Raw genomic sequence first — 19,177 nt, 5'->3', positions numbered from 1 at the left:
AGTTCGAGGGTGAGGGAGATGGTGGGGAGGGGGGAGGGGAGAGGGGGGTTGGAGAGTATGGTTGATGGGGAGGTTTTGGGGTGGATTGAGGGGATGGGCTTGTATAGAGAGGGGGGGTGGATGGTGATGCTGGGGATGGTGTTTGAGGGTTTGATATTGGCTACCCTGAAGGGAAGCAGAATAATGTTGATTTACATGGATTGCCGTTGATAGAATGAATGCCTCCTTTGTGATTATCTCTGATTGATGTTCATTACTGAGAATAGCAAATTGGACTGAAAAGAAGCTCGCGAGGGAAAGACGGCCGGTTGATCGAGCACGGGCAGAAGAGTCGTCTATCCATGTTGAAGCTGTTACAATCGCGAGGCTGCTACAGAAGCTCCAGCTTAGCAACCACAGCAGCACCAGAATAGAGACTGGCTTGATGTGCAAGGAAGAGCTACCAGGATGCTACATCGTCCAACCAATCAAGAGTCCAGCGAGCCACTCCAAGCAGTCATGATTCATGCGAAGCAGGAAATCTCTTCACTGCTGTCCATTCACATCCTCAGCCTGATCAAATTCGGCATCCCCCCCGAAATCACAAGCGCAAAACGCCTGGACCAAAGCGGATCCGTCGCGTTCGAATATTTTTTTTTTCTGCCACCCAGAACTTTTAGGCGGTCAACCCGCCCCACCAGAGCATGTATATAAACTCGCCTCGTCCGCCGTCCTTTTACTTTTTTTTTTTTCTTCTTTTCTTCTTTACGTCGACAATACTTCAGTATGTGCACCCCCAACTGCTGGCCTTGTGCCTCTCGCAGCACACGAAAATCGCCATTCAAGAGCCACGATCCGCTAACAGCTTCAAACAGGAGAATCATTTCTATAGTATTCGTCTCTCGCTTTGGTTCCCAAAAGAGCCATCGAATCCACCCTGGTTGATGATTGCATATCCTCGATGCCCAAGAGTGAATACTTTTTCTGGTCCTCTCGCTCTGTCCGCAAGGATGGCGGTAGTTGCCTCGTTGCAGCTACTGTATAGAGAGTTGTTTCTCTTGATGATCTCGACCCTGCTGGTTCTTTTGTCTTCGGGCAGACTGGTAGGGTGGGTGTCGATGGACGTCTGACAGGCGTGTCCTTTTTTCTATCTTTTCGTTGCCTTTTGGGGCTTGCCCTGAATGTGAAGAAGAGATTCTGCTTCCAAGATGTCTCGTTATGGTGGCTCCCATGGTGGTCTTTTATTTTCACGGCTCTTGGGTGGTCACCTCCACGTTTAGTGCCGTCCGCTGAAGAATTTCAATGGCTGGGATGAAGGAATGCATTCCGGAGGGCCAAAGAATGTGGTTATTGAAGCTTCTTTTGCATCACAAAGCAATTACGGTAGAGTTCCTTGAACAAGCACAGCAGAAGCACAAACAGCAAGTGGCGCCAGGCAATTGTCAACAGGCACCTTCCCTTGAAAAATCCAAAGTTTGAGCGTCTTCATCTTAGTCATCGGTCGTATTCGTGATGCAGATTCCTTATATGCAGACCGTCTAGCATTTCATCCAACCCAACTTTTCCGCAACGTAACTCACGCAGCCCAGCAACGCCGTCGCACCCGTAAAGACAATCAAAACCCCATATCCGCTGCCATATCCTCCAATTGCCTGGCCCTGCCATGGCATTCCCTTCACCAGGGCCTCGCTCAGCGGGCCCGAAGCGATGTTCCCAACGCCTCTGCCGACGGAAAGGAACCCAATCACCATGAGAGGATCATACCTGCTGGTGCCGACGCTGTCAGACCGGTCCTCAACGTCGGACTCCATGGCTGTCGCAACCTTGATGACGTGTCTCATGATGCCCGCCCACGACGTCGTGAACGACCCGGCAAAGACGCCGTAGACGAGGCTGAAGACGTACAGGATCCCGATGTTCGATCCCAGCCCCCACAGCAGCAGGACGCCAAAGACTGCTCCCACGGTGGATATCAGGATGCACGTCGTGACATGCAGTCTGTCGATCAGGGTTCCCATCGTGATGGGTCCCACGACCGATCCCGAGTTGAGCACCAGCAGGGTCGCTGCCGAGGCAAACGGGCCGGCCCCGAGCACGTCCCGCGCGTACGTGGGCAGGAAGATGCCTGGCAGGAAGAAGCCCAGGCCCTCGATGACGTTGCCCAGCTGGTACAGAGCAAAGACGCGGTTCTTCATGAAGCTCCAGTCGAGCGGCTTGATGTGAGCCGTCATGACCGGCGGCAGACGGGGCTTGACAAAGTATACCAGCGGCATGGTCAAGGTGAACAGGGCAATCGCCCATATGCGCAGCGTGACTCGAAAGCCATATCGGTCGAGCAACGCCTCGAGCACCAGCGGGATGGTGAAGCCTCCGAGCCCGGTTCCGGACCACATGAGGCCAAAGGCCAGCCCCTTGCGGCGGTCAAACCACTGGTCCACATACATCAGGCATGGGTTGTAGGCGATGGAGCCGCCAATGCCGTACAGGGCGCCTTGCGTGAGGATGAGGTGTGTCGTCGTCTCCGAGAAGGACGAGAGGACCAGAGCGGCGCATATCATGAGCAGGCCGACAGTTGGATTCCAGCGCCCTGCCCTGGGAAAGATGCGTGCAAACGCGAAGACTAGGGGGGCATCGAGATACATGATGCCCTGAGGGAAAGTCAGCAGAAACCCCTGGGGGAACGGCCGTCGAGTACCTACCATGGCGCAAGTTCCTATGATGGCCGTCGTGGGTGAGCCGGCAAAGGGCTCGTGGCTGCGGTAGTACTTTTCGAAGATGCCGAATGCAAAGGGGAAGCCTGTTTACGCCATCAGCACCCTATGCTCTCTTGGATTACATGCTGCGGGCCGACTCGACTCACCCCATACCATGGCCTCCATCACGAAGCAGGCCGCCAGGAAAAGCCATGCGTCTTTACCGGTATCGACCGGCGGCAGCGAATAACCCGGATCCTGGTCCTCTTGCTGTGCTTCAACCTCATACTGCGCAACTTCGACTACCGGAGGGGAACGGTTTCCGCTCTGTTTGTTCTCGCTGCTATCCGCCGGAGAACTGACATTGGGGTCGCTAGGGGATGTGGTGGGCGTCGGTGATGACTGCGTCGACACTATTTGTGACGTTGAGGGCGTGTCGGCAGTTGTGGGCTTGGCCGTAGGCATTGAAGACCTGACTCGATGAATGGCGATTATGCGTCTGAATATCTTCCCACGGATGCTGAAGCGATTCTCGAACGGATCTGGGACGAGATTCTAATACAAGGAAACCCGAAGAAACCCGCGTCGCTGAACGAATCTAGATGCTGCCTACTGAGATATTCCAGGCCCAGATCGCTTCGAGCAGCCTTTGTACTTCGTATCAGCCAACGGATTTCCAGGTATGAAGCAAAAGGACTCTTCCTTTCCTCCAGTCCATTCCTATGGCGCCTTCTCGCTTGTTTATATATCCATCCTCCAATTGACTCCTCGGCGCCACTTACGATACGTCTCATCCCAGCCTGGTTCTAGGGCCTTCCCGACTTCTCCTCCTGGCGGTCATACCCAAAGGGGGAACCGCGGGAGGCTGAGAGGCAAAAGAGGAGAAAAAGCTTATTTGAGTTTCCTCTTAGTTTTGCCCGTCCGACATCCACCCCTTTTGTTTCCGGCAGTTTGCTCGTGGTCTTCACGATAGATATCCGACATGCAGGGTTTCCTTTACGAATCGGCTGCCTTTCTCTCAGCACTAGCGGATAGGTATGGAGCATCCGAGCCATGTGTCGACCCCGTCGTGCCGATATCACGGACGGGGATGCATCGAGTTTGACGCGTTTGTTACGGACCAGTACATACTTACAACCAGGGGCAAGAGCCGGAGGGCAAACGCAGCCGATCCTCTGGCTATGGATCTCCCCCCTCCCCCCTTTGCCCCACGAGCAAACGACCATAACCCAGACCGAGCGGCTGGAGAAAGATGGAAAGAAGGGGGAGAAGGAAAAAAAATGGAAGCGTCAGCTGAGCCTTTTGCTAGGGATGTCTTTTCACCTCGTACCCCTGCTTCTCTCGTCGTCGTCAATCTATAAGGGAGGCGGGCAAGGTGGTATTGCATCGCGATGCCGGACGCACGAATTATGGGGCTTTCAAGTTGCGGTAACAAAACCTCTGTTTCTCTTGTTCGTTTCTTCCGCTTTCGAGCATGACGTCCAATTGCCTCTCTTTGATGGCGGTTGTCCGTCATCTCGAACGCCCTCTTTCTCTAGTATTCTGACGTAAAACGTGCACAACAGCTCCGAAAAGACTAAATCGTAGCTTATATGCAAACGGGGCTTGTTGATTCCCCACACGAGTAAAATGCACAGTAGCTCAAAGAAACGAATTCTCAAAACTCAATCAAGCTTCCCAAGCTTCCCAAGCGTACATGTATACTAGCTAATAACGGCCAGTATCCGAGAAAACTCTCTCCTCCTTGTCATCCTCTCTCTCTCCACCACTTTCAACACTCATCAACCACACACACACATACCCCTTCGGACAAGACAAGCCGATATGCAAGATTTGCACAGCTCTGCCTATTCAGGCAAGCGTCGACAACATACATCATCACCCCCCCCTTGCACCCCTTGCGGATCCCGTTCCCGTGTCGGCAGTGAAGAGAGAGAGATCTAGAACATGTATCTATTTCGTCTTTTCCACCGGACCGATTTCTTCCTTCTTCCCTCCCCTATTTGTTGTTTTTTTATTCCCTGCTTAAGATAGGACTTGCAGCGGGCTATTTGCGCTTGTGACTTGAAAGACTGGATGGACTATGAAAGAGGTGGAAAGAAGGCTAGAGATGCATGTGATCACGCGGCTCACAGAGACTTATAAGGAGATGTTAGATGATTGGCAATAGCGCCATTCCTTTAATGCATTTCACATAAGGCGTCAGTTCATGGTAGTATTCTGTACGCGACAGAAACCTGAATAAAGGTGAGATAACAGTAAACATATGCTTTTGGTTCAAGAGACGCTTCGTCGACTTCATGGCAAACCACAATCTCGTCGACTCAACAAGCGATATGAAAACAGGATAATGAGATACACAGATTCAAGCCGCTGCCAGGCAGCTTGCTGTCATGCTAAACAATGCCATAATGAAAATCAAAGGAAAGAGCAAAAGAAACACAAGCAAAAGGAATACCGGCTCTGCACAACAATAAAAAGACCTCGGGCATGTTGGCCCCCCAGGAGTGGGAATGAACAAGAGACGAAAGATGCAGATGCCCATGCAGCAAGATGCGCAGCACACACCCCAAGCCAATAAGCCGGACGGCAGAGACCAACACCAAGACGAGACGTAAAAGGTGACCGACGCATGCAGCTTGTGCGGACCTTGCGGGCCTTTATCAAAAGAATAGCGGTAGTGGTAGTAGTAAAGTCAACAAGAAGCTACTGCCGCTGCTGCAGCCTCTCCACAGCTTCGGCAATAGGATGCTCAAATCACTTCAAATGCTCTCCCGTTCGTCGACCTGCCAATGGTCTTGAAGGTCTGGTACTTGCCATCGGACCCCATCACGTCGAACCGCTGCAGGCCCATGGCCGCCTCAGTGTAGCCGCTGAAATAATAGCCAATCACGACGACGAGATAGGTCAACATCAGAATGCTGCCCTTGAAGTAGTTGCTCTTGCCCTCGCCGTACACGTAGCTGAGCAGAAACACGCACAAAACGACCGTCACTAGGTCCCATTGCGGGAAGAGCAGCGAAAAGGTATACATGGCGGCATCGCCGCCGGCGGGGATGTTTGGGTACAAGGCGGAGAAGAACACGAGGCACGGGATCTGGAGCAGGCACACCTGGAGGGCGTATGCGGAGCCAATCTCCATCGACAGTGCAATGTTGCCGTTCATGGCAAAAGAGATGGCGTTCTAAAAACAAGGAGACAGACAAGAGTCCAATCGCGTCAGCAAATCGTGGCCACGGGGAGAGGGGCAGGCACGGGCTCAGGGGATTGGATGGGGGGCGATGCGCGGTGCTGCTTACCAAAAATTCAGTAGTATTGGGGACTAGGGCAAACAGCGTCAGCCCGAGAAACTTTTGGTCGATGGAGAAGCTCTCGAGCACGACGTCGACCGTGTCGACCAGGATCTCGGCGATGATGGCGTACAGGATGGTGGCTCCCAGCAAAATCACGGTGCTCTTGGTGCGGCTCCAGTTGGGGGCGTCGTGGCCGTGGCCGCCAGCCTGCGCAGTGGCCGCTCCCGCAGTTATTGCGTCTTCCTCGACGTCCGGAGCGTGGCTGGCTCGGCTGGCGCCGTGCGGCCGCGGCGTTGCTGGGCCGGCCATGGACTGCTTGTTCGCGTACCGGTCACGGGAGGCAATCGTCGCGGCCGTGGCAGCGATCTCGGCAACCTCGCGCACCAGGTTGTTGTCGACCTGGCTCAGGTTGGGCACCTTGATCGTCGAACGTGAAGGCGGCTGCTGCTGGTCTTCCTCGGCACCACCTCTGGGCGGCACCACATGAGGGGTGCCGCTCAATCCGTTGGCACCACCGGCATCCTGGGCATTCGTAGAGCTCGGGCGGGAGGTGTCCTGCAGGCCGACCTGCTTGAGGGACTGGCCAAGAATGCGCTTGTACAGGTGCGAGTCGCGAATATCAGCCCCGGCGCCCTCGGCCGTTGACGGCTGGTGCGGCGCTCGAAGCGTTGCTGATGCCTGCATGGCCTCCTCGTGTCGCTTCTCCTCCACCTCGGCGTTCCAGATGACGGCTGCGTGCGTGCGCAGAGTGAACCACAGGCCGATGAGGTATGAGCAGAAGAGCAGGATGGCGGCAGAGTAGCAGTACGGCCGCACGGCCTCGAGGTAGAAGCGGTCGTCAAGAGCAGGCGCCTGCGAAAAGTAGCACCGCCGGCAATCGCGCGCGGCACCGCCCCCGATGATGCCACCGTAGACATAGTCTTCGCAGTCCATGCAGTTCAGTTCGTGCGTACCGTAGATCTGGTAGAACAGCGTCGGCCCAAAGGCGCCGACCACGGCAAAGAGCAGCATCGTGGACGTCACGCCGGCTGACTTGGCGTTGAATCGCTGCGTCTTTCGTTTCAGGGCGCCGAAGCACATGGAGATGCCGGGCAAGAACAGTATGCCGGCGAATATGCTGCCCACGATACTTCCCTCGACGAGCTGGCCTTTGCCCTGGCTCAGTGCAACACAGTAGAGGAAGACCTCCACGACGGTGGCGAAGAAGGCGTTGATGGCGGCGCCCAGACCCATCGAGGACTGAGCCGAGATGGAGGCCACAGCCTGGCCGATGAAGTACGCCAGCGGGATGATGGAGAGCAAGCCAGCAACAAACAAGAAGGCAGGCGAAGTGAGGAGTATCTCCACGTGTAGAATCTGGTCCAGAATGAGCCAGTCGGCGATGACAAAGACGACGACCACCATGAGATTGATCAAGAAGATATTGGTGCCGTCAACGGTGTACTTCCAGTACTTTGAGCCAACTGCTCGATAGGTGCAGACCAGGATAGACGAGTCCGGGGCGTCGTCGACTCGCGCGTAGCTGATGTGAGATTCAAACGACAGGGCGAGGGGGTGTCGCCTGAGGTGGTCAAAGAGCAGCATGGTGACCTTGCCCATGGGGATCCAGAAGACGAGGAACCAGCAAATGCCAGATATGATGATCAAAGAAGGCGAAATGAGGCAGTAGAAGAAGACGAAGAAGATGATGCGGCCAATGTTCCACTCTCCACGGCCAAACAGCCTGCGCTTCAGCCGGGGATGTAAGTCGCCAGCCTCGCCGCGGCGGCCCCGTCCCAGCAGGCTCTCCGTCTCGCTGGGCTCCGAGTCGATGCTCCTCCGGGAGCGGCCGATGATGGAGCGGTGTCGATCGGGTCCAAAGAACAATCGGCCATACTCGAGGTCGCCGTTTTGCCACTGCTCGTACTCGGAGATGCTTCTGCCCTCGTCTTGATCCTCGTCCAGATAGGCCTCATCCTTCTCCAGCCGGATGAACTTGCCAAAGGGGTAGAACAAGTAGCCTGCCAAGCCCCAAAGGACTCTTCCGTATTCTCTCCCGCTGGGCGCGGCAGAGAACAAAAGGCAGATGATTGCGCCAAAGGCTGCGAAGCAGGCTATCCACCACCCAAAGAAGAGCGTCCAGAGCAGGTTGAAGAGGAGCAGCCAACTGCTAACCCTACCGCCGGGCGAAGAGTGGATGTCTGCCTGGGCAAACTTCTGGATGGATCGGTCCTTCTTGTACAGCGCAGGCTTCCACACTCGAATACCGAAGGGGTGTGTTTGGTTGATGGCCTGCTGTCTGTCCTTGAGCGTGAAGCTCTCGGCCTCGCTGATCTCGCCATCGGAATCGCAATCGACATGCTCGTCCAGCGGCAGCTCCTCCTCCGCCTCGCCGTGCTCCTCTTCGGCAGCGCTGGCTTCATCGTTCCGTTCGGCTTCCGCTTCGTCTTCGGCGCTACGGAAAGACTGGATGCGGGCGAGTCCTGATGGGGGTGGTAGGCGTCGGCGCGTCGACAAGCCTGCGCGCCGCTCGGCAGCGTCCGCCTCGACCTCGTGTGTGTCGTCGTCGACAGAGAAGACCTCTCTCTTGTGTGGAGTCGTGGCCGACGTGCGTCGCGAGAGGGCCGGCTTCCGCAGGCGAGAATAGGACTGGCTCCTTTCGGGACCTGCTGCAGACGTGGAGCGGCCGGCCTGGCTGCTCCGCCCTGGCTGGTGGTCGCTGAGCGTCTGGCTGCTTCTCATGTTGTGAATGGTGCCTGTGGACGGGCTACGTTAGCAAGCACATCGAAAGAAGCCGGCGTGGGTATGACAGTGTCGCGTTGTCCTACCATAGCCCTCGGGGCGCCGCCGTACGGTGTCCGTCGACGGGTTGCCCTCGTCCACGACAGACGAGTGCCTGGACAGAGGAGGATTCCGGGAATCTGTCGGTGACATCATGCCTGAGGAGACGCTGGCGCGTTGCGCGGGAGGCGCGTTGTCCTGCTCCGAGGGATCCATGACTATCGACGGCGATGTCAAGGCGGCGACGATGCCGCGACAAAGGTGACGATGATCCTCGCAGGCCTGCTGAACGAGGACTTGGCAGGTCTAATATTAAAAAAGGGCTGAGATAACGCCCGACTTTCAGAGGTTATCCCTGTCGCCCGGCGGCTTTGGATAGATTGGGCTAGTGAGCTCTAGCTGTGTGGAGGGGCTGTGAACACGGGATCAGGGAGTCTGTGTGTCGTGATGGCGGATCTGCAGAGGTGGCATCACAGACATGGAAAAAGAGGGAGGGAGAGGGAGGAGAAATAGAAGAAGAAAAAGAAGCTGTGGATGTTGACGGAAGTGATGGAAATGGCGGAGCTGGAGTGAGAAGAGGAGGAGGAGGAGGAGGAGGAGGAAGAGAAGGACGGGGAGAAGAAACGAAAGAAGAAGGAAGAACAAAGAGGAAGAGCTCCAGCTGTTTGCCTCCTGCCCGCCCAGCAAGCGAGCTCCAGGTGAGGTCAGCTAAGGTTTAGTGAGTACCCTGGGCTGGGCAAAAGACTCGGAACCTCACTCGCTCGGGTATCTCGAGAGTCAGTTACCTTGGCGAATGCAAACCAAACAGACGAGCAGTACTGAAGGTGAAGCTGGATTCGAATCGTCGATGAGGTGCAGGATAAGCGGCAGACAAGTAGCAGCGAATGATGAACAATAGCAGGCTATGCAAAGAATGCCAGTAGAAGAAGTCCAGCTGCCCTTTCGCGGAGCTTGCAGATGACACCCACTAGCACCGGCCAGCCCGCTTTTGTATGGCATGCAGCGCAATAAAGAGCTACAGATTATATGTATATCCCGTGGCCTCGTTTCTGCTGAAGAAGACGCAGGAGACACAGGAGGCTCCCGTCAGCAGAAGACGAAAGGATTTATGATAGATAACCAAAGAAACGGTCAACAGGCACAAGGCATCCACGGCCTCCTCACCGTCTGGGGGGGCCGCTCACTCGGCGTGACCTATTATCGCTTGGTCCTTGTGATCCGCCAGGCAGTGACCTGGATTTTGCAGCCAGGATGCAACGTCATTTTGCGTTATCACCTACACGAATTTTTGTGGTAGACAGGGTAGACAGGCAGAGCAGCTGGGGAGCAGAAGGAGAAGCGAAAGAGACGGAATAGAAGGAACACACAATCGTTTAATACAGTATCATACCGATGCGGTGCAATGCAGCCTGGAATGAAGAACTGCACGCAAGGAGGTATCGGAGTCTTGGACAGAGGTACCTAGGTACTTGATCTCCTCACCACGAGGCCGTGCAAGCACAAGTACCGGCACAGGCCCAGCCGATGGTGGCATTCAAGCTGCATGCTGCTGCTCCTCTGTTGCAGCAAGACGTCAGCCAAGCTAAAAAGCAGTCCCATCCCGTTTCTGGCGTCATTTTCGTTACCCGGCCTGGTTTTGCTGGAAGCACAAAGACGGGAGGTACAAGGTAGTAGGTACCTAGGTACCTACCTACCTACCTACTAGGTACGTATACTCGGAGCTTCACAGTGCTTCAAAGAAACGCGGAGCCCGGCACAACACATAATCCGCCACCACGCTCCGCGCTTACGAGCACCAGCTGTAGCCTTGCGCAGCTTCAAGTTGGCCCCAGTCGACATGCATCGCGGCACCTGTACACTAACTAAGCAGATTCGCCTCATCTCGCATTCTCGCATCTCGACGACACTCACCACTGAACCAACAACCTCCAGCTTGCCATCTCCATACCCTCTCTCCACAGCCCATTTTCTCCAACACGGAGCCCGCCCAAGATGGCGCTCGACGAGTACTACCGCAACAAGATCGAGGCGATGAAGCTCGAGATCCTCAAGGGTCAGGCTGCCCTCCGCCGTCTCGAAGCCCAGCGCAATGACTACAATTCCCGGGTCCGGTTACTGAGAGAAGAGCTGGGCCTGCTGCAGCAGCCCGGATCCTACGTCGGAGAGGTGGTCAAGGTGATGAGCACCAAGAAGGTTCTAGTCAAAGTACATCCCGAGGGCAAATACGGTAGGTCGTGAACGAATTACCCAGGAGTCCACTCTCGGCATACTCATCCGTTCTGTGCCAGTCGTCGATGTATCCGATAATGTCGAAATCTCAAAGCTCACCCCCGGAAAGAGAGTCACACTCCTGTCAGACAGCTACAAGCTCGAGAAGATGCTGCCGTCATCTGTCGACCCCCTGGTGTCGCTCATGATGGTAGAAAAGGTCCCCGACAGCACATACGACATGATTGGTGGACTGGACCAGCAGATCAAGGAGATCAAGGAGGTGATTGAGCTGGGTCTGAAGCATCCCGAGCTCTTTGAGTCTCTGGGCATCGCCCAACCCAAGGGTGTCCTGCTATATGGACCCCCCGGTACTGGAAAGACACTGCTGGCCAGAGCCGTGGCTCACCACACGGCTTGCAAGTTCATCAGAGTCTCTGGTTCGGAGTTGGTGCAAAAGTACATTGGTGAAGGTAGCCGCATGGTCCGAGAACTGTTCATCATGGCCCGAGAGCATGCCCCGTCAATCATCTTCATGGACGAGATCGACAGCATTGGCTCCTCTCGAGTGGAGGGCTCATCTGGTGGCGACTCGGAAGTGCAGCGGACCATGTTGGAGCTGCTGAACCAGCTCGACGGCTTCGAGCCTACAAAGAACATCAAGGTCATCATGGCCACGAACCGTCTCGACATCCTAGACCCCGCCTTACTGCGACCCGGGCGTATCGACCGCAAGATCGAGTTCCCCCCGCCGAGCATCGAAGCACGAGCCGACATTCTCCGAATCCACAGCCGCAAGATGAACCTGACCAGAGGCATCAATCTGACCAAGATTGCCGAGAAGATGAACGGCTGCTCCGGAGCCGAGCTCAAGGGTGTGTGCACAGAAGCAGGCATGTATGCCCTGCGTGAGAGGAGAGTACACGTCACACAGGAGGACTTTGAACTGGCAACCGCCAAGATCCTCAACAAGCACGACGATAAGGAGGTTTCTCTTGGCAAGCTGTGGAAGTAAATGAGCCCGCACATCGACAAACACAATTCAATCACACACATACACAAGGAAAAGGGAAGGGGTAAAGCATTTGTATCCTACAACCTCGGGCCCATCATAGGGTCACCACGGCAGCCACGGACTTGGAGTTGTAAGGGTAGTTGAACTATATGATTTATGCGGGTACCAATTCCTCGCTGCCTCCCCTCTTTTCGCATCAACGTGCAGATGAACGATGTAATGAGATTGTATGTACTTTATGAGAGTCCTTTCATGAGGTAAACATTCCCAATCATTGGCATCATGATCAGAAAGTTGCTACGAGTGTTGTTCAGGGGGAAACAAGCTGGCAGCATCCCCAATTCTACATGGCCTAGATCACGTCCCAGCGTTTAAATTGGTCTACTTTCGCTGACTTGGTTCTCCTTCAGGGGAAAAGACGCCATGCATGCCCTTGTACCCGGACGTCTCTGCGGGCTTCCAGCCGCTCTTCTGGAGGAGCTCCTTGTCCTCGAGCTGGTAGACCTTGACGTGCAGGGGCCGGCAGACCTTGATCATTTCCTTTTCGCTATCGCTGCCGAAGCCCCAGAGGGAGAGATCACCGCCAGGGCAGGTGCCTTTTTCCTATGTCAGTCATACTCGTGGTCTCTTGCACTCTCTACGAACTGCTTGTACAAGGTATATGGGGGTTATGGGAGCATTGGGAGAGAAAGGGGGGGTTGGGTCGGGTTGGGTTTGGTTGTCAAAGGACTCACTCAAGGCCATGAGGACATCCTGCTCGGCAAGAAACTCGATATAATCCCCCTTCTCCGCGGGACACGGACTCATGAAATACCTCCCCTTGTCATCCAAGCCCGTGACCTGGAACAGATTGAGCACGTCATGCACGTCGTCCTCCCTCAGCCCCCACCTGGCCACGGCGCGGGTCAGGTTCGAATGGCAGTGGAAGTCGTACTGCCCGCCGGACAGCACGGTGTTGATGTACGGGTCGCAGCGGGTGCCCAGCAGGTCGTGCACGCGGCCGCCGTTTTCGTCGTGGCCGTACCAGGCGAGGCTGTCGGCGATGATGGTGACGAGGGGCCGCATGTAGGGCAGGTTGGACCAGAGGCGGTCGTGGGTTGAGACGTGGGCGGAGTGGAGCTGGCGGGTGCGGCTGGCCCAGAAGCGTTCGCGGGGGTTGTGGCGGTTCCAGATGTTGAGGTCGCCTTTTTTTTTTTTTTATGAGATCAGTTTGGCTGATGTTGTATTTTGAATTGGTGTATAGAGAGAGCATTAATGGGGGGGTACGTTGGTTTCTGGGGTGGGAGGATGGTTTGTTGAGATGGAGATGGGACATACCGACTTGAGGCCCCTCGGGGGTGCTGATGCTGATGATGGACCCTGCCGGAGCTTCCCATGCCCTGCCGGAGCGAATTGGCAGGATGAACTCTTGGACGAGAACGCGAGGGGCCTTTTGGATGGTTTCGTACAGGTCCTTGTCGACGCTCAGGGGGGAGCCGGCGGTGGGGAGGTAGGCCGGGACGGGCTTGGGGACGGGCTTGCGGGCCTTGAGGCGGTCCTCCGGGGAGAGGCTGGTTGCTGGCTGAGACATTTTGAACTTGTTCCTCCACTCGAGACTCTGGGACGATCTTGTTTGTTCCTGTGAGAGGATGTTCAGTGTGTGTGTGTGTTGTTTGAGGGTTTTGAATGGGGTATGAGATGGTGAGGAGGTGGACTGACTGAGCCTTGGACTTGGGAGGTTGGTTGATGCTCTGCTATGAGCGCGTCCAAGTGTCTACGGGGGTTGATTCCTAGGAGTATTGAACAGGGTCTCGGCGGTCCAACGGGTTATGCTACGAGGCAAATTATGAATACTGCGCCCTTTCCATTCATGAAACGGCTCTTATCTGTTTGGCGATGGCCTCGATATAAGCCCGCGGCATAAGATGACTAAGAGCGGACTGGAACTACAACTTGCGGGGAGAGAGGGCGCCTCCGCAAAAAGCTCGCGCCAAAACGGCTGATTCAATTCTATCTGAACTCTTAAGTACAATCTTGAATTACAGTTATCTAGTTCGAGTCTCAGCCAATTATCGTTTTCTCCACATTCGTTCAATGGCCTAGGAGAAAATAGCGGAATGTGGGTTTGAGGTTTTGCTGGGCGAAGGAAGACACGTGTGGTTGAGAGGGGCGCTCCTTAGGCGGGTTTTGACGGCTTAAAAGGAGGAAAGTCTGATTTCTTTCTCTCTTTTCGTGATGCGGGGGATTGGCAAACGGTGTTTGACGGCATGTATGAGTTTGCTTGATATTAAACGAGGATGAAGTGCGCAATAGGGTTCTTTTGAGTCCCGTACTTGTCAAGTTCGTTATGGAGGTGTTGGATTGTTAAGGATATCCAGACTAGAAGAAGTTGGGGATCGGTCCGATGATCGGTATCTGGAGACGTTCACGGCTTAGACAAGGCCTTGGCGTTGTTGATCCTTTTGATTTATATATCATGCTTGGCGGTACCCGCGGATATAGGTAGTATGAGCCAGACTGTTACTTTCGAAGCCATTGTGAGATGAAGGCCTTCACTGACGGCGATGGGAAGAATATACAGAGGACTTGTGTTGATGATAACCTCGGGTCATCATCGCCTGAGTTCAATCCCTCTGAAATCTGGGGGGTTTTCTCTTCTCAGTGTTTGCTCAAACAGTTGAGCCCAATTGCAATCGACGTTGAGAATGAGTTCAGCTTCTGAACGCTTCGAATACGTCAAGTTCATACAGCCGGCAAGAAGGAGGTACGCGAAGTTCATTAATACGGGCTCAAGGAGCCGTCAAGTCACTAGGTACTTATTGCTGCACAATCCCTGTCCGACTTTCATCCTTCACCAATCTCCCCTTGACTCGCATGAATGGCAGGGGAAGCGTCCGTGTCAAAGCTCAATGACGACAGATGAGAATTTGACTCTGGAGAGAAAAACGCAGCAAGCCAGCTGTTGTCCTCTTGCGAGCTCCAGTCTTCATGCAGCACGTAATATTGCATAGCCGGATACGTGGTTGCGTCTTGTTAGTCCAGCAAAGAAGTTTCTTGCGTCAAAAAGCTCCAAAGACCTGCTTGTGGTGGGAAACGTGTGTGCAGCCAAGTCGATGGAATTCCATGGGCAATCAAGCATTGGATAAAATCCACCTGCCGAAGGAGGCTTGAGATTCCCCCGTTGCTGGGGAGCTAGACGTGCCTAATTGCTATTTGCCGGCTCGTGCCCTGTCTCACCGTCTCTGTCTTGCAGATCGTCCTCGTAACCCGGAGACTTTTGACTGCTGTGCAAGTACGGAGGGCCACCGCGATGGTACAGAGGTGCAAGCATTGCATGCGAGGCATGTACAGTAGTCTCAAACGACCGCCCAGACATGTCGTGCATAAGCCTGCAAATCTGCGATACTTATGATAAAATCTCCTTCTTGTGGACCTGGATCTCGTAGAAAGAGAAGCCGAAACGAAAGTACCAATGCGCTTCTAGCGACTTGGTATGAATCGGTAGCTGGATCCCGTGTAATGGTGATGCTCTGTCGTAATACGGGCTGAATGGCGCCAGAAGCTGCTGCCCTTCTGGTCGTTGTAGCACCAGGGCGAGTCGAAATTTCTTCTTCCCATCTCTCGATAATAATCCGTTGATGAAGGTGGTCAAACTTGGCAAGAAGGACAATCTTAACCTGATGGTCTGATGCAGAAAACCACCATCTCATATCGTTTCGTAGGGCACCTAAGGGTTCAGAATCCCCTGCCTCAATGACCAGGGTTGGCCAGGCACCTTTATAATCACGTGCTGGCCTTGGGCCACCACATGAATCACCTTCACCACCGTCACCTCCAGGGTGACCTTGTGGTCGAAGGGTAGTACTGCCGATTGATCTCCAGATCTCATCCCATCTTGGCCCAAGCTGATGGTCAAATATCCGGTAGATCCCGAGATGGAGTGCTTCATGTACTTCATTAGGTATTGTGATAATTAGAAGCTTCCTGTCAGCATGGTAACGGCGTATGCGGAATGGGCGACGTTCTGGGCGGCTGATTTCCTCAAAATCGGTAGGAGAAACATCTAATAATTAGTATAGAATATCCTAGAGGTATAGCTAAATGGTTAAATACTTACTTTGGACAATCAGAAAATCCCCAGAAACCTGCTTAACTACCAGGTAGAGCTCTTTGATGTTTGTGAATTGGATGGTCGGCGGCGGTTCCTCCTCATACGAAGCCAGCGAAGTAGGGGGAGTAGAAACTGACAGGTCAGGCGATGCCATTGTGCCTAGATTTCTGTGCGAAAGAAGACTGTTGTTGAGGACTTTGTTTGGGGGCGCTGAAACTTGGAGGCTTTGCTAAACGCTTCCACTTTTGGAAGGTCTAAGCATCGACACAGGAACTATGGCTGGAGTATTCCAAGAGCATGTATCATATGTATTGTTTCCACTGGTGATACTCGCATGAAGTCGGTGGATGATTGAAGTTTCGCTGTTCGCCGCGGCCTTTCGCGTGTTTCTTCGACGGGTCGAATCAGGAAGGCGGACAGGAGCTGCTGACAGCCGTTATTCCCTTTTGAGGCAGCTACGTCATAGGCTTTCCCGCTCCGCGACCAAGCAGTTTTGGCAGAACGGAGCTGCAGTTGCCGCTGTATTCGTGGTAGCTGCCTCTGACTCTGGAAGAGGGAAGAAAGGAATTACGGAATTACGGAATTACGTAGAAAGTGTGTGTGGGTGGCCTTGCCAAGCTAAAGGTCACGTGCCGTGGCACTTGCAACATGTGTAAGGTTGCCCTTTTTTGGAGCGGCCCTTCTTTTGCAACCATTGATCTCAGCTGGCGCGCTCGCCTTGGCACCTCTCGAATATTGAAAGTACCGTCAAGTACCTCGAGCACGCCTGGTTCTCACGTATTCCACACACGTACTACCTCGTACATTGGACGTCGCACAAGTGTTCTGGACTCTTTTTCTATCGGCCTTTTGACACGGGTAGAGGTTGACGCAGGTGGAAGGAGGGACCAATGGATTCTGGTGAGCCGGGAGTGGGAGGGCAGTGGGATTGGTAAGAGACGAGAAACAAGCTTTCGCGGCAGGCACCCGCTGGTGGAGGGCAGCAAACAATCAGCAACAATGAATGGACGCCGTGTCTGGCTGGTTGAGGAGAGGGAGAAGAAGAAGGGTACCGACGAGTACATGCAGCTTCGCACAGTGCTTTATTACATGGTCCCAAACGGTAACGAGATATGAAAAGAAACCAAACGCAGGAGTAATACGAGGAGGATAATACATACCCCAAGCCACTGATAAAGCTCCTCTTCTGTAATCCAGCTCTGACATTGCTTCACAAGTAAGAAGCTTGCAGACCATTGGAGCAGAGAAGCACATCTCTGCAGAGAGAAAGACGACAGCAACAGCTCTCGCAGCGCACGGAGTACACGGCAATACCTGGACAGGGGTCAAGCATGGCGGAGCCGCTTTTTCTTCTGGGGCTCCCAAAGTCTGGACCCGGCCGACCAAGACGCAAAGGGGCGCGGTGACGTTGTGCGGCAGCGCCACCCGCGCTCTGGTTGGAGGGAGTGGAGGGCCGTTGAGGGGGAATAGAGGGACCACTGACGGGGGGGGCTTTTGGGGGGGGGCGCGGCATCGATAGGCCACAGGCGGCGCTGGCCAGTGATTGGACTCTGTAACGGAGTGACGAGGAGGGATTGGATGGCTTTGGGTGGAGTCGATGGCCCGTTTGGGTGCTGTTAGCGGGGACCCTTGACCCTTTGGCGCCGCAATGACGACGGTGTGGGGCGATGACGGGCCATGCGAGAAGACGGTGGCTGCAAGCGTGAAGCGTTCAGTCTTTTCGGATGCTGTCGTTGCTTTTCGTCGACGTTGCGTTTCTGGGTATTCTTCTTGTGGGAGTGGACGCGAAGATGCCTGCAGAAACATAGGTATTGGCAGTCAGGGGATGGATGGCTTTCACTGAGCTTCAATTCCATACTGACAGAGCAGAGATTGAAGCTCTGCCGGCAGAGTAACTGGTGAGACACCAGACACCTTGCATGCCGTGCCGAGATATTATCCCGGATTCAGGCCCCTCTCAACTGATGGCTTGATTGCCTGACTCTTTTGTCTCGTCTCGAGCTCCCAATACTTACTCGCATTGGCTCTTTGCAATGGCAACAAACCGTCTATTGATTGAATTACTAGTAGATACGAAGTAGCACGCAGCTTGTATGGATGTATGCGGCGTCAATGCTTCCCCTTCCCCCCTAGTGCCAAAGTCAAACAACATCGTCATCCATCTCACAAGGTCGGTCAGCCCCAAATTCCCACTCGAGTGACGCCAGAATGCGCCGACTTTGTGTTTCTCAGCTCACTTTGAATCGAAGTTGGATGGCCTTTACATGCGCTTTTGCGGCAGGCCCCTTGATAGAGCGGCATTGTCAGCCCCCCGGTGGTCACGCCTCGTTTTCTATTTGCTTGCTTGTTCTTGCAGCCTCCTTTCAGCCTCGGGCAGGGGAGCTGATTCCGCAACCAAAGACGCCCTGTGACGCCCTTGTGAATGAGGCCGTTGCGGGAGCCGAGCTGGGAGACGGAAGGGCGTACAATAGCAACGGCGGCTCAAGGCGCGGTGTCAAAACCAAACGGACCTGCAACAACACCAACGCCAACGGTGCTACTACGACGCATCTACCGTAATAATATTGCCTGACCTGAAATGATAATCTGCACATACAGTACGGTGGCCCGGGCGATACGGAGGAAAAGAACCGGCCGCGACACTCTTGGGCATGCAGATCCCTTCCCACCGGCCGCCAGGTGCAGGTCAGGCATGTGCGAAGTGAGGACTGCTAGGCAATATACCACGTCCCAGGACAAACCGGTTTGCCTGCAATTCTGAAGCAATAGACCCGACCCAGACCCTTTTGGCCTGCTCCATGCTTGTCATGCCAGCGCCGATCCCTTCCGCACGCGATCACCAGCGACCTCATCGTCCGTCCAGCCCCCGGACCACAGCCAGCGCCGGCCAGGTACCTCCAAGTACCTCCTCGTCCACTCCCGTCGTCTCTGCTGGTCGCTCTGCAGTGCTTCTCGTGGGCATCTGCCAGTAATTCGATATGAGCTGTTGGCCTCAACTCGGGCAGTTCTATGGTCGCCACGCCCCTGTCTTTCGTTGACGGCTGGCCCGTAAAACCCTTGAGCCTCTTTTTCTTCCTCACACGTTGCTTTGAATGGACCGATGAAGTGGTCGATTGATTCAACCGGGGATCGACGGCAC

General features: G+C 54.5%; 5 protein-coding genes across 5 annotated transcripts; 1 reads left to right on the top strand and 4 right to left on the bottom strand.

The window, feature by feature from the left end:
* Positions 1-846: 846 nt before the first annotated feature.
* CCMA1212_009513 (Monocarboxylate transporter 10) lies at positions 847-3,214 on the bottom strand (the record flags this gene model as incomplete). Its single annotated transcript, XM_073706594.1, has 4 exons — positions 2,840-3,214; positions 2,679-2,776; positions 1,560-2,627; positions 847-1,176 (listed from the first exon to the last, which is right to left on the bottom strand). Exons 1-4 carry the CDS (start codon positions 3,135-3,137, stop codon positions 847-849), a joined length of 1,794 nt encoding a protein of 597 aa, XP_073554964.1. The 5' UTR covers positions 3,138-3,214.
* Positions 3,215-5,424: 2,210 nt separating this feature from the next.
* CCMA1212_009512 (Low affinity vacuolar monovalent cation/H) lies at positions 5,425-8,941 on the bottom strand (the record flags this gene model as incomplete). The annotated part of the gene is made up of 3 exons (XM_073706593.1): positions 5,425-5,856; positions 5,972-8,700; positions 8,773-8,941. 3 exons carry the CDS (start codon positions 8,939-8,941, stop codon positions 5,425-5,427), a joined length of 3,330 nt encoding a protein of 1,109 aa, XP_073554965.1.
* Positions 8,942-10,717: 1,776 nt separating this feature from the next.
* CCMA1212_009511 (26S protease regulatory subunit) lies at positions 10,718-11,948 on the top strand (the record flags this gene model as incomplete). The annotated part of the gene is made up of 2 exons (XM_073706592.1): positions 10,718-10,930; positions 10,977-11,948. The coding sequence occupies 2 exons, from the start codon at positions 10,718-10,720 to the stop codon at positions 11,946-11,948; spliced, it is 1,185 nt and encodes a 394-aa protein (XP_073554962.1).
* A 381-nt stretch (positions 11,949-12,329) lies between these two features.
* On the bottom strand, positions 12,330-13,518 carry CCMA1212_009510 (uncharacterized protein; the record flags this gene model as incomplete). Its single annotated transcript, XM_073706591.1, has 3 exons — positions 12,330-12,544; positions 12,683-13,132; positions 13,266-13,518. The coding sequence occupies 3 exons, from the start codon at positions 13,516-13,518 to the stop codon at positions 12,330-12,332; spliced, it is 918 nt and encodes a 305-aa protein (XP_073554963.1).
* Positions 13,519-15,283: 1,765 nt separating this feature from the next.
* On the bottom strand, positions 15,284-16,192 carry CCMA1212_009509 (uncharacterized protein; the record flags this gene model as incomplete). The annotated part of the gene is made up of 2 exons (XM_073706590.1): positions 15,284-15,990; positions 16,045-16,192. 2 exons carry the CDS (start codon positions 16,190-16,192, stop codon positions 15,284-15,286), a joined length of 855 nt encoding a protein of 284 aa, XP_073554890.1.
* Between the last annotated feature and the right edge of the window lie 2,985 nt (positions 16,193-19,177).

This window comes from Trichoderma ghanense, assembly GCF_004382785.1.
Source record: "Trichoderma ghanense strain CCMA-1212 chromosome Unknown scaffold_17, whole genome shotgun sequence".
Lineage (NCBI taxonomy): Eukaryota > Fungi > Ascomycota > Sordariomycetes > Hypocreales > Hypocreaceae > Trichoderma > Trichoderma ghanense.
The sequence above is the reverse complement of the archived record's forward strand: the minus strand, read 5'-3'. Positions and strand labels throughout refer to the sequence as shown.